Source organism: Chrysemys picta, unplaced genomic scaffold (genome assembly GCF_011386835.1).
Source record: "Chrysemys picta bellii isolate R12L10 unplaced genomic scaffold, ASM1138683v2 scaf797, whole genome shotgun sequence".
Lineage (NCBI taxonomy): Eukaryota > Metazoa > Chordata > Testudines > Emydidae > Chrysemys > Chrysemys picta.
In genome coordinates, this window is record NW_027053504.1 from 9,337 (window position 1) to 23,806 (window position 14,470).

Below are 14,470 nucleotides of genomic sequence, written 5' to 3' on the forward strand. Positions count from 1 at the left end.
TTTTTTTTGGGGGGGGGGAGTTTGGTCGCTGGGGGTGGGGTGGGTTGTTTTTGTTTCGTCGGCTGGGCGTGTAGGGGGCACTGGGGGGTGGGATTCGGCAGCAGTGCTCCGGGGGGGGGGGGTGGCGGCACGGCGGGGCGCTCCGCGGGGGCAGGGGCGCTCTTTGGCAGCATGGCTCGGCGGTGGGGTGTTTGGCGGCGCGGCGCTCGGTGGGAGATATGTGTGGCGGTGGGAGGGTTCAGCAGCACGGCGCGGCGCTCCGCGGGGGGGGGGTGTTCGGTGGCGCTCGGTGGGGGGGGGTTCGACGGCACGGCATTTGGCAGCGCTCCGCGGGGGGGGGGGTGTTCGGCTCCGCGGCGCTCCGCGGAGGTGGGGTGGCGTCGTGGTGCTGAGGGCGTGTGTTATGGCGGCGCTATGGAGGGCGGCACTCTTTTTTTTTGCTTGGGACGGCAAAAAAATTAGAGCCAGCCCTGCCTGAGAGTTGGGAACGTTGCAGCACGGCCCAGCCCCGGCTGCTGGGAGAGGAAGGCCACCCCACCTCCCTGGCTGGGAGAGCTGCCATGATCCCCCCATCTGCCAGCCCCAGTTGTTCCCTATGAATTTAAAGATGCGTTAGGCTCCTTGATTTCCTCGGCAGGACCAATGTTCTCATGAGTTTGTGCGCGCGTTCCCCTCCCTGACAAGCATGCAAAGCTGATCCGTCCACGGCCGAGTTCTCAGAACAGTAATGTTCTTCTCTCTCTATTGAGCCCTGATGTATTAGAAGGTAAAACTCCTGTGAAAGGTGCGCTAGTAATGTTCAAAGCCGGCCGGCAATGCAGGTACTGCCACCAGGCTGCACGGTGATTCATCTCAGAGACATCTCATTAATTTAGCAAATACTGCCTGAAAGGAAGAGAGCGCCGGCCACCCAAACTGTTCACACAAATAAAATCCGTATCAGACGCCGCTCACCTTTCCGAGGCGGCTTTGCCTTCCCCTCCCCTCTCCTCTGAAATGTGCGTGGATATAGGTGAGTAAGCAAAGGTGCACTCACACACAAACACACCGTGACACATCTATAATCATACAGTGCATCACTCTGTTCCTAGGATCTCAACAAAGTTCACCTCCGCTCATTAAAGGTGACATGCTAAACAATTGGGTTTGAGCTCTTATTTTTTTCTTCTTTATGGTGGATAAAGAAAGCATGAAAAGGCTTTTTTTTTTTAATTGTTTCTTTCTTGTTTTTCACTTTAGACATACCCAGTCTTAGCTTCCCTGTTTCTGCTGGTGGGCTCCAGAGGGAGTTTTCTAATCCCTCAAACCAAAGGAGCATGACCACTGAATATTTAGCAAAGAGAGCTTTTCTCCCTACTGTGTGTTCGGCATTTGAGTGAAATGGGTGCCAACCAGAACAACCGACCTCCTCCCCATGCACCTGTTTCAAGCAGCCTGACCAAAACCCCCTTCCTTCCTCCCTTGATCACTCAGGTTTCATATCCTTGGTACTTGTGAGAAAGCTGTGCAAATCTGTGATCACACTGAGTGTGCTGTGCACGTCTTAGTATACTTCTCTGTCACCCTGTTTGGACTGTAAGTTCTCTGGGGCACAGACTGTGGGTGATAGTTTTGCTTCTCTGGCACAGTAGGACGCTATAACAAGAGACAGGTTTCAGTGTGGTAGCCATGTTAGTCTGTATCAGCAAAAACAACGAGGAGTCCTTGTGGCACTTTAGAGATTAACAAATATATTTGGGCATAAGCTTTCGTGGGCTAGAACCCACTTCATCAGATGACTTCATTAGACTGACCTCCCACTTGGTAAGACAACTCCCATCTTTTCATGTGCTGTGTATATACCTGTTAGTCTCTAAGGTGCCACTAAGGACCATCCCAAACCGCCCCACCATCCGCTCCAATGCAAGGCATTTCTTTACAGCGCCTTCTCTGATATACACACACAGCAACGTGTGTGTGTGTATTATTAAAAAGCCCTCTTATGTGATGGGTGTTAGTCATGTAGCGTAATGCACCACTGGAAGGTGCTGTGATACCGTGGTGGTGAACGTGGTATAATGACCTGCACAGAACAGAATAGCACGGGAGTGACACTTGAGGTATGTCTGTACAGCCCCAGCAAAAGTAGGGCCCAGCTGATAATGGTCTTTCAGCACTACCACGAGAGAAACGTTAAATAATAATAAACCGACCTCGTCAGCCCAGTAGTTCTGTTGTCACCCATAGAGCCAGCCACGAAAAAAGAAGGGTGGACAAGATCTGCATCTCTAATGTAAAAGCAAATCAAACCCCACAGGGCTTTAACAACAACTACCCTTTATTCATCAGAAAGAAGCCAAAAGGAACGTGCCCTGTATTTGGTTCCGAGCACAGGTCCCCGTTTGAAGGATGTGCTGACCTCAGGATAGCCGTATAGGTTTGGTTGAGGGCACAGGCCTGTGCGTCAGGACACCTGGGTTCTATTCCTGACCTGCTCTTTAGCTTTGGTCACTTCATTTCTCCGTGCCTCTGTTTCCCCACCCACTTTTTGTCTGTGTAGACTGTAGGCTCTCTGGGGTGGGGCCAATCTCTCATCATGTGTTTGGACAGCGCCTAGCACCAGGGGGCCCTGGTCTCGTTTGTGGCCCCTAAGCCCTACCGAAATGCATTACCTAGGGAGGTGGTGGAGTCTCCTTCCTTGGAGGTTTTTATGTCCCGGCTTGACAAAGCCCTGGCTGGGATGATTTAGTTGGGAATTGGTCCTGCTTTGAGCAGGGGGTTGGACTAGATACCTCCTGAGGTCCCTTCCAACCCTGAGATTCTATGATTCTATGATTCTATGACTGTCCTCTGCGCACAAACCCTAGCCTCTCCCCTGCCCCCCACATCTCCCTGAGCCTCCCTCCTGCCTCCCTTAGCCTCCTTCCTGTCCCCATCCCCCTGTACCCCCCTCAGCCTCCCTCGGCTCCCCACACCCCGGCCCCCTTAACCTTCCCCCACATTCTTCTGCCCCCTGCCCCCACATGCCCCTGCACCTCCCTCAGCCGCTCTTATATCCCACATGATCACCTCCAACCCCCTCAGTTTCCCCTCTGCCCCATCCCCATGCCCCCCTCAGCCTTCCCCCTGCCCCCCACACTCCCTGGCCCCCTCAGCCTTCTTCCTGCCCTCCACACCTACTACCCCTGTCAGCGTTCCCCCTGCACACTCTGTCTCCCTCATGCCCATATCCCTCTGTCCCCCTCAGCCTGCCCCCTATCCCTGGCCCCACACCCCCCTGCAACCCGCTCAGCCTTCCCCCCACATCCCCTCACAGTCCCCATGCGCTGTCCAGGCCCTGAACCATGGCCTCAGCCAGTCTGCCTGTGGGCTCGGCTTCAGCCTCCTGGAGCCCAGCGGGAGGTGGCAGCCAGCGTCAGGAGGGCAGCCTGCCTGCCACATGCAGACAGAGCGTGGGGACGGGGCGGCCCTCGCGCAGGCCTCAGCCCCGCTGGCAGCAGTGGGAGATGGCGCCATTTTGATGAAGGGACAATTGGCGCCTTTGGCCATGTTTCCATGGGACAGGTGAGAAGCCCCCACAATCCCGAGTCACAATCAGAGCGTGAGGGTGGCCGTGCTGCTGCCCCTGTTGTGCATGGGGTCGGCCCAGCACGCCCAACTGATGGGGGTGATCCTGTCACGGAGTGTGGGGGGACTCAGGGTCCTGCACCCCCGGCTTCCTGCGATTCACCATGACTCTCAGCCAGCCAGTAAAGCAGAAGGTTTATTTAGACGACAGGAACACAGTTCAAGACAGGTCCCGCAGGCACAGAAAACAGGACCCCCTCAGTTAGGTCCATCTTGGGGTCCTCGGGCACCCCAGCCCCCTTGGGAGGTCAGAGCCCTGTCTGCCTCCCAGCCATTCCACCAGCCAGCTCCTGAAACTCTCCCTTCAGCGACCCCTCCCACAGCCTTTGTTCAGTTTCCCGGGCAAAGGTGTCACCTGGCCTCTAACCCCTTCCTGGGTTCTCATGTTACATGCTCAGGTATTCTCCGGTCAGTCTCCCATCCCCCAATGCAGACTATCCCAGCCACACTCCCCTGTCAGCATTCAAAGACCACAGTAAGAACAGTCCCAGTTCGTCACAGATGCGTAGCCAGAATCAGCCAGAATCCACTGGAAGCTGCTTTACCAGTTTGTTGGGGCAGCCAGACTTATGGGACCGGCTGCAGCTGGCATTCGGGGTGTGCGGGCAGGGGGAGGAGGCAGCATGAATTGCATGTGGGAGATTCATTCGTTGTTTGTGTGACAGCACAAACTCCCCCTCATCCCAAAACCTGGTCCCCAAATGAGCAGACTGGAGCACATCACACTAAGCAAACTGGTGCCACATGCAACAAAATAAACAGGTCCCATCTCGTGTCCTTTGTTGCACATTTCGATGGCGTGTGCCAGGTGCTGGCAGGTTGCAGGGTCGAGAAGCGTGCATGCGGGTGAACCGCCTGGGTGCTCTTTTCCAGAACTATACGGACGTGGAGCTGTTCCCTCTAATGCACCAGTTCCTGCCCCCTGTATCCCAGCCAGAGAGCTGGGACACAGAGAGCAGCTGCCTTGACAGTCGCTGAATGAATCCAGTTTGATCCTCTTCCCTGTGGGACAGATGCAGCAGCAGCGCAGTCTCGCTCCAGCCCATCCCACTCAGGGATCTCCTCACCCGGCCCTGACCTGTCGGGACAATGGCGGGAGCCGGGGTTCAGTCTCTGTAACCCCACGTGCTAAGCAGGGGTTAGTGATACCAAATGGAACTGAAAGTCCGAGAGGGGTGGGGAGAGGGGTTCCCACCGGGTGTGTGGGTTTGGTGAAAGGCGCCTACAAAACGTTGGGTCTGCCCAGTGCTTAAAGACAGAGCTGACTGGACTCAGCTGGAAGTCCTGGTTTCTTCTCAGTGATCCCTAGAGCTGAAAACACTGTGAAGCCGGTTTGCCTGGGCACCATAGAGCCGGTGCTGTGGTGAAAGACAGTACAGCGGGGAGCAGCAGGGAGGTTCCCCCTAGCCAGGGAAGTCACTAAGAGCTGGACTCACTCCGGGCTGGAGGCCCCTCACAGCATGGCATCGCAGCTCCAGGCAGAGACGGCAGCATGGAGCAGCAGCGGTGCAGAGCAGAGGCAGAGGCATCCCTGGCCCACCCCTTCTCTCCCTGGGGCAGGAGGCGAACCCCCCGCCCCCGAATCCCGCCTGAACTCTCAAACTCTGCTGAGCTGGGCCCGTAAACTGGGTAAGGGGACAGCAGAGGGAAAATGGGAGGGGTGTGCCAAAGGGACATTCGTCCATTGGACTCTCTCACCCCAAGCTGGGAAACTGAGGCAAGAGGCTGCTGCCCAATGGATTGTAGGGCAGGCGTTTCACTCACAGTTCACATACTGCTGAGTCACTCTTGTGGTGGTTTCCCCAGTTCATGCTGCGTTTCTTTCTCCTCTAAATAAAAGTTCTCGTGTGTTAGACTCAGACTCAGCGCTCGCGACGGGGGAACAGCTGCCTGTTAGGGGCGTGCTGGTCAGTTTCCCAGATTTCTGGGAGGGGCGCTCCAGCTGGTTCTGCTTTGCAATGCTAAGAGGAACCCCGAGATCCTGATTCTCGTCCTTGTCACTGCCAATACCACCTGGCACAAGTGTTACACCCCCATCGCGTTCTGCACAACCCCTGTTCCTGCCATCTCCTCTGGCTTGATCCTCTCCATTTAGTGCGTCCTTCGTCTGGAAGGCCGATGATACGGTAATGCCGCAGAGTCCCACTGAGAAATTAAATCCCTGGCTCACACCTGCCCGGCTTCAGAAACGTTGGCATTCTCGGGGAGGAGGGAGGGAGCCCAAGAAATCTGGTATCTGCGGTAAATAAAGGCTGGGCAGACGTTCCGGAGGGGGCTCCCTCCCTGCCCACAGGCCAGGCTTGAGGCCAGCGGTTGAGAAAGCAAGATAAGCTGGGTGTGGAGTGGCGCTTTCCCCATAAAGGCATGGAGCCCCGGCTCTGGTTTCTGATGTAGAAGTGGGACGCTTCAGGGTGCTAACTCGCCCGCTCAGCTGCAGCGTCGGGATGGGTGAGTTTTATTGAAATGCCCAGTATTTCACACAGCCTGGAGATGTAGGGCCAGAGCCTGGTGGTGGGCACCAGAGCCCCAGGCGGTGTGGGCACGTGGGGGAGGTGCAGTGGCAGGCATGCTATGTGGCCCCTGTGGGACACCATGTGCCCTGAGTGCCCGGGCACAGAAAGGAACGTGCCCAGACAGACGCAGTAACTACCGCATAGAGAGGGGCAGCCTGCACTCCTCTCAGTGCCGCCCCTCAGCCCGGGCAGGTGCACAAGGGGGAGGGGAGCCCTGGTGCATCCTCTGCTTTCCCGACCCCGCCTGGCCAAGGCACAAGGGATGGGGGCGCAGTGAGGTACATGCTGCTTTTCCTTTGAAACGGAGCAGCATTTCCCCCAGCAAGTGCATGCTGCAGCATGAGCCTGGCTAGCTAGGAGTCTGGCAGTGCCTCCTGGTGGGTAAAGAGTGCCCCCGGGGCCATGGGGTACCAGGAGCCTGGTGGAGATCCCCTGCCCAGCGCTCTGCTGGACCCTAGGCAGGAATCCTCCCTCCCTGCCCCAGGTTCCTTTGGGCATTGGGGCCAAAGTACTTTAGAACACAAAGGAACTAGCATAAGCCATGTTTTAAAAATGGGGAAACTGAGGTATGGTGCAGTGTAATGAGTTTTCCAAGGTCACAGGTCGAACTCAGGCCCTCTGTGTCTTAGACTACTACAGTGTGTGAACGGCTGCTAGCTGGCAGCGTCCCCTCTCCTCTGGGGCGTCAGGAGAAGGGGAGGCATGTTTTCAAGGATGAGTGACTCCAGATTGTTATTTCACTTCAGTTCCAAACATTGTAGTTCTGGCTTGTCAGACTCACTGAAATCCTTCTCCTTTAAAGCGTTAACCCTTTGCCTGCCATGGGGTTATGCCTCTCTCCTCTCTCTCACAAGGATACCTGAGATTGCTGGCAGCGTGTCACAGTTACTTGGGCTGTGACATTGTCTGAAGAATTTGGGGTCCAGGTAGCTCCAAAAAGAAGATGTTTCCAATGAAATCTGTCTGGGGATCATGTCTGGGCAAAGTGTTTCCATTGCGACAGTGTGTTTCGGTGTGTCGTTTACACGGTGTTCTCTCTCTCTCTCTCTAATTCATTTGCACGTTTGTATCACGGTCACTTGTGGGGTTAGTTGTGGACTTTCTAACTTTGCAACACCACATGAATACAATGATGGTTGACAGAAAGCACGGTGCCGGACTCCAGTGCGGCTTTAGCCGGTTCTGGTTTGACACACACACACAACCTATTTACCACTGGGGGCTGCATATGCCGTGCTCTGCGTTCTGTGGGCTGTAGCTACACAAGATGTAATACCAGGGCCGGGATAGATATACCTGGGGGGGGCGGGGGGTGAATGAGCCGGTTTCTGTCCAAGAGTCTGGATTGCTCTGGGCTGCTGATCCCGGCAAGGTCATTGTGAATCCCTGCGCTGAGTGCTGAAGGTGGCCTGGGAAAAGCATGTGTGGGGCGGGGGAGGGGTGTCTATGTTAATCCCGGCTGAAATAAATGGCCATGCCCTTGCTAGGGCAGCGCTTACAGTGCACCCCTCAGCGACCTGGCTCCATTTTGAACTCTTTTTGGCCAGGACTGTGGCCCCTGGCGACTCTGCCCACTTTAAGCCTGGCCTGAGCTGGGCCCACAGAACAGCTGCAGTGTCAGCAGCGTGTCCCCCTCTGGGCTGCTGGGCTGCAGTGCAGGGGGCAGCATGCCTGGCGTGGGGCACACAGCAGCTCTGTGCCCTGGGCCCCTCTCACCTGGTGCTCATCTGAGGGGGGCAGAGCCCTGCCGGAGGCTGCCCAGCTGCTGTCTCTGTGTGGGTGAGCGGGCACTGCCCTCCGGCTGGTGGCAGTGACTGTGGACGGGGGGAGCTGGGACAGAGGGGGTTGCTCCGAGCAGCACTCCCCTTGCAGCGGTGCAGCGCGGGGAGAGAGGAGGCAGCTCCTTCCCCACCACAGGGAGCGCTCCAGCCGGCCCTGACCCGCCCGGGACCCGGGAGCCAGGCCATCGGAGCCGCAATCTTTGAATGGTTTTTACCCTGCAGCTGGGTCCCAGCTGTGTGCTAATCGGGCCGGCTGCAGAGACGGAGACAGTGGCCGGGCCGGGGGAGAGGTGAATGGTGGGCTTCACCCCGTCTCCAGAGACTTGGGCCAACCCCCGCCATGCTGAGCCCCTTTGAACATCTAGCCATGTCCTGCGGTGCCTACCTGGGAGCTGAGCTCTTCTGAAAATCTGGCCCAGTAGTTGAGCCCTCTGAAAACTCTGGCCTTAGCGTCTAAGGGTAACATTTTCAAGAGTGGCTAAGTCACTTAAGTGCCTAAATCCCAGTGACTTCTAGTGGGATTTAGGCACTTGTGAAACTCTCTCCTGGTCTCATGTCCAGCGGTTTCTGTCCCCTGCAGGGTTCCAGTCCAGCTCTCTCCTGCTTCTGTCTGCGCTGTCCATGATGGCGCTCCTTTGCGTAGCCCCCGTGCAGGGCAACGTGACCCTGGCCCACAAGAAGGTGGGTGAGTAGAGAGGGGTGAGTAGAGAACCCGTCAGAGAGCTTCTATCATCTGCCATATCCGAGATCAGGGCATCGTGGGCCTGATTCTGCTCCTCTCCCCCATGCTGGGGTCACCCCTAGATCCACTTATCCACTGAATGCACCTTCCCGCCCCCCCGCCAGCGCTGGGCCCAAAGAAACGCTGAGTTCTCCGAAGGGATCGCAAGGCCGGCCTGCGCTAGTGAGCCCACTACTCCCATTCGCAGGCCTCCAGCGCCTGGGAATGGGCCAGCCGGGATGGGGGAGGTGCTGCTCGACTGGCTGTTTGCTTTCCACAGCTTCGTTATCCCTTTCTCCGGTAATGGCTGCCAAGCCCCCGGCAGTGACTGAAGAGCGCTGGTGCCAACTGCAGGGCAGCGTGTGGGAACCAGGCACCCCCCCCAAATTGGCTGGGAGTTCTACCCTTCCATCTCACCAACTCCTATTCTAGGGCTAGCCCCGGCTAACAGCTGGGGATCTCTCGCTAATGCCTAGAAGCCTTGCCCCCAGAGTCCAGGCAGCAGGGAGAGCCAGTTCCTCCTTGTCAGGGGTTTTCATTCCCTTCTCCCCACACCTCCAGCGGCTCTGGGAGCTGCTCAGGGGCTTGCCCAGGCCGGCCAGGGGCCGAGCCAGCTCCAGAGGTGGCCCTGAGCCCCTGCCCCCGCAGTGCTCAGCAGCTCCTCCCCCTCGGCTCAGCTATGGGGGAGGGGCACACAGGGGGATTGTCAGGGGGGTAGGGGAGCTGGGGGGCTCAGGCTCGAGGGAGGACCCTGCGGAGGGGAGGGGCAGTATAATCACAGTGCTCTCATTCTACCAGGATAGTTCGGAACAATTTCCGCCCCAAAGACAAGCCCTTCGATAGGATGTCTGGAATTTTCAAAGGCGCCACAGGGAGTTGGGTGCCTAAATCCCACTGAATTCCAATCACAGTCGGGTGTCAAACTCCCTTAGGCTCTTTGAAAACTCCCATTTAAATTGTCACCGATGGGTTTCATAATTAACATTCGCTGAGATGGATCTGGCAGCGTCTCCCCCATCCTCCCCAAACGATTTCTTCAGCAGTACGGACTCACGAAGGATACAGAGCCTTGGTTTACACTTGATTCATCTCTTCAAGGTTTCTTCAAAACCAGCAGAGCAAGAAACTATTCTTATTTTATTTTATTGGTAAAATGAAAGTGTAAGATCTGGAGCCGGATTCTGTGGCCAGGAATGGCCGGGGCGGATTCTGTGGCTGTAGTATTGTGAAATACACAGGACCTGCCTCTAAAAACCCAGCCTCCAGTTACCCCAGGCTGATTTGATTGAGCTAGCTAGTGCTCTCTCTCCCCGCCTCCCCATCTGCCCCCTTAACCTGATGTTCGTGGCATTTCAGGGTTCCCTAAAGACTGCAGCAACATCCCCAGGGACAGCCCCAGTGGGGTCCATGTCATCCAGCCGGCAGGCTCTCCCCCTCGAGTGGTGTGGTGTGACATGGACACCGAAGGCAAAGGCTGGACCGTTGTGCAGAGAAATTCTTACAACACAGAGATCACCTGGAAGGAGTCCTGGAGCACCTACAAGTACGGCTTTGGGAACGTGCAGCAGGATTACTGGCTGGGCAACGAGTACCTGTCCCTGCTCACGCGGCAGAACATCTACAAGGTCTGCTTTGTCGTGGAGGACAAATCCAACAACACCCGCTACGCAGAGTACGACATCTTCAGTGTCGAGGGTGAGCCCAGCGGGTACCCGCTGAGGCTGGGCAGGTACTCTGGGGACGGCGAAGACTATCTCACCACCTACCACTCCGGCCTGGGGGGCATACACGACAACATGAAGTTCAGCACGACTGACAAGGATCAGGACCAGGCCAGTGGGAATTGCGCAAGTAGCTATGGAGGCTGGTGGTACGACAAGTGTCAGAACGTCCTGCTCAATGGGAAAGGCTACATCTACTGGGCAGGGTTCTGTAAGAGTGGGGAGTGCAGGTCTTCCCTCATCCTGGTTAAGCCAACAGACGTGTGCTGGGTCCGGCAGGAGGAGCCCATCCTCCTTGGGAGCCGGCGCCGCTGAGAAGGGGAGACAATATTAGATCAGACACGGCGCGCCAGCCCCCACCTAATCAGTGCAGTCCCTGCAATGCCTCTACTCTGCCCACTCCCTTCCTGTTGGCTTCTGCATGGTAAATCCCCTGGAATAAATGCTGAGAGCCGACCCCGCCGGTGCGTTCGAATGACACGAAAAGCGTGATTGGTGTGTATAACTGGACCCCCGCTTCCACTCTGCCTCGCTGGAAGCCATGTCACTCACTACGACTTTAGACCCACATTAACCTCTGCTTCTCCCAGCCCTGCCACTGCCCCTTGGCATTAGTGATCAATGAATCATGACACTGGATTTCTAGCAACTGTCATTGAGCGTTTCAATGGGGGATGACTCAAAGCCAGGACTTTACATCTGAATTCTGCATGTATTAGCAGTGGTGAGTTTAGGTTCAAAAACCTGGCCTCTGTGTTTTTAATAAATATGGTTATTACATGAGAAAACATTGCAACAGTAATTAGTTGCTGATGAACCACTGAGATTAGATAGACGTGCAACGAAACCACACAATAAAGATATTGGTGTCCCTCTTCAACCCAAGGGGCTAGTCAAAGTTTGGGGCCCTGGGGATGTTCCAGTGGGGAGCAGAAATTGGCAATGGAGTCTGGTAATTTTTTGATGTCTTGTTTATTGACAAGGAACATACAGAGTCCTGCTTCTCCAAAAACAGCAGGAACCAACAGCAGGGATTAGCCTCCCTGCTCTCAGCTCCAAGCCTCTTTAGCCAGCACCTGGCCCAAAAGCTCTCTATGCTCCTCCCAAGATCACACCATGCTCACAGGCTCTGCTCGGCTTTCCTGCTCTGCCTCTGTGTCCTGGCTGCACTGCCCGGCTTGTCTCTGTCACACACGCACCAGCTCAGAACAATACTCGGTGGCATCCTCTGCCCACCTGGGGCTAGTTTCTGGGCACACGCCATCATGGCTTGTTCTACACGAGGCCCCCTTACCTGTTGCTTCCAGCTGTCTTAAATGAAGAGTGCATCCTCACAGCTGTGTCAATGAGATTTTAACTCCACCCATCACATGGTATAATCCAGCTCCTAGCAGTGTATTTATCTGTCAGGCTGACGTCCTCTGAGCATCTCTGAGCATTTCCTGCCTGTTTGGCTTCAGTCACTTCAATCAAAGTTCATTGTGAGCAGATGCTGAACACCATAAATGCTAACAGCCAAGGGCAGGAGCACCCCCCCCCCCCCCCCCCCCGAACAGGGAAAGAACAGGCTAAAGAACAAGTCAGCTGGGCCTGATGAAGTTCACCCTCAGGCAGGGCTTCCAAATCGTGGGCTGTAGCCCAAAGATGGGCCATGACGTAGTCCTGGCTGGTCCACTGGCAGGGTGAAGATGGGGGGGAATGTGAAGGGGCATTGCCCCCCCCCCCAAAACTGCATCTTTCCAGTCCCCTCCTGACCATGGCCCTTCAGTGCATCCCCAGGACACAAGGCCCTGTCTAATTGGCCTTCCTGACAGAGCCTGCATGGAGAGCGTGCGTAGGGGGGAGTTTGGGGAGCAGGTTTGGAAAGAGGGATGTTTTCAGGGGGAGGGAAGCTGGGAGCCGCTGAGGTGCAGCTGGAAGGTTTCCTCCTCCCTCCTCAGCATCTGGGGTGCAGACAGGTGTGGGAGGGGGTTGCTATTTTGCAGTTGGGAGTATCAGGGACCCCTCACCCCCCCGTGCACTGAGCTGTCCCCTCCATCTCGGTTGCTGGTGGTGAGGTGGGGTGGTGAGGGGGGTGGTGAGGTGAGCTGTTTTGCAGTGGGGGAGCGGGGGATCCCCCTGCCCAGGGCACTGACCTCTCCCCTTCCCGCCTCCCATCTCCGCTGTCCGTGCTGGGAGCCACCCCCACCCCCAGTCTGCTCATTGCAGGCTGCGCTTGGTGCCCTCCCCAGCCAGCCATCCCTCGCCGGGCTGGAGCATGACGCTGCAAGCGGGGACATCCTCAGCCTGTCCCGGGCAGCCAGCTCGCTCAGCCGTTTTGCTGACTGGGGGCTCCCTGCCAAACCCAGGGTTCCCCTGCACCATTCCCCCCAACTTGGGGTCCCACCCACACCCCAACTCCCCCCTGAACATGGCTACCCCTCCCCTTCCAAAACAACCTGAACTCTTCATACGCCACAGCCCACCCCCGCCCCTCCCCATGAGCCACCTGGCAGCAGTGCCCTCCATAGGACCAAACTGCTCTCCATGTCGCCCTCCCACCCCCACCCCCCAGGGCCAGGCTGGCGCTCTCTGGGGCTGGACCCCGGCTGTGACTGGGGTTTCAGCACTCCTGCTTCACAGATGTATACAGAGCACTGTATAACCAGAGTTGTCATAACTATAAAGGGAAGGGTAACAGCTCTGCTGTGTACAGTACTATAAAATCCCTCCTGGCCAGAGACTCCAAAATCCTTTTACCTGTAAAGGGTTAAGAAGCTCGGATAACCTGGCTGACACCTGACCCAAAGGACCAATAAGGGGACAAGATACTTTCAAATCTTGGTGGGGGGAAGGCTTTTGTTTGTGCTCTTTGTTTGGGAAGTCATTCGCTCTTGGGACTGAGAGGGACCAGACATCAATCCAGGTTCTCCACATCTTTCTGAACAAGTCTCTCAGATTTCAAACTTGTAAGTAAACAGCCAGGCAAGGTGTGTTAGTTTTTACTTTGTTTTCTCAACATGTAAATGTACCTTTTACTAGAGTGTTTACCTCTGTTTGCTGTACTTTGAATCCGATTTCTAACACAGCGTTTTGCTCTGGCCTATTGCTCTTTAAGTTTGATTACCCTGTAAAGTTATTTTCCATCCTGATTTTACAGAGATGTTTTTTACCTTTTTTCTTTAATTAAAAGCCTTCTTTTTAAGAACCTGATTGATTTCTCCTTGTTTTAGGATCCAAGGGGTTTGGATCTTGATCCACCAGGAGTTGGTGAGAGGAAGGAGGGGGATGGTTAATTTCTCCTTGTTTTTAGATCCAAGGGGGTTGGATGTGTATTCACCAGGGAATTGGTGAAAAGTTTCTCAAGGCTTCCCAGGGAAGGGAATCCACTTGGGAATGGTGGCAGTGGACCAGATCTAAGCTGGTAGTTAAGCTTAGCAGTTTTCATGCAGGCCCCCACATTTGTACCCTAAAGTTCAGAGTGGGGAAGCAGCCTTGACAAGAGTCTAGTGACTCTCTCACCCTGGGCTCTCCCCAGTATAGACTCTTGTTCACACTAGTCAAAATGATGTTCAAATGCTGAGAAGGAGCAGGGAAGAGGCACAGAAATGACTTGTGGCCTAGCCAGCACACCTTCGAGCAGGCAACCCGAGGGGCTGCAGCTAGTCAGCTTGACTAAGCAGTTCCGAGCTCTGTCATTAAGGTCTATAGTCACCCAGCAGGAGGAGGTAGCTGCATTTCAGGTTTTTGCTCTAGCAGACAAAGGTGTAAGGAGAGTTGGCAAAGCTGATGTTAGAAACATTGACACTGGAAATCCATGTAAGTGTAGAAGAGTGACGGAACCAATCGTGCGGGGATGTGGGAATTCACTCTCACCTGGCCTCTGGGGATGGAGGCAGCACGTGGCTGGCACTTCTCGCTCCTGCCGTAGGAGGGGCAGGTGCTGCTACCGACTGCTCCCCCTAACCCCCAACCTGCTGCGCTCTGGGGATGCTGCCCTGCTGTGGAGCTCTCAGGTGTCTTGAACTGGAATTTGTTTGAAGAGAAACTGCTAAGGAGCCTTATCAGCCCCGAGCAGAGAGTACCTGGGAGCCTGCCTGGGTCGGGCGGGTCTGGTACAGCCTCCCCCAGATAAGGCTCTTCCCTGGA

General features: G+C 55.8%; 1 protein-coding gene across 1 annotated transcript; it reads left to right on the plus strand.

The window, feature by feature from the left end:
• The first annotated feature begins 5,786 nt into the window (after positions 1-5,786).
• On the plus strand, positions 5,787-13,933 carry LOC135979383 (fibrinogen-like protein 1-like protein). Its single transcript, XM_065579767.1, has 3 exons — positions 5,787-6,054; positions 8,481-8,599; positions 9,978-13,933. Exon 3 carries the CDS (start codon positions 10,076-10,078, stop codon positions 10,655-10,657), a length of 582 nt encoding a protein of 193 aa, XP_065435839.1. The 5' UTR covers positions 5,787-6,054; positions 8,481-8,599; positions 9,978-10,075; the 3' UTR covers positions 10,658-13,933.
• Positions 13,934-14,470: the final 537 nt, after the last annotated feature.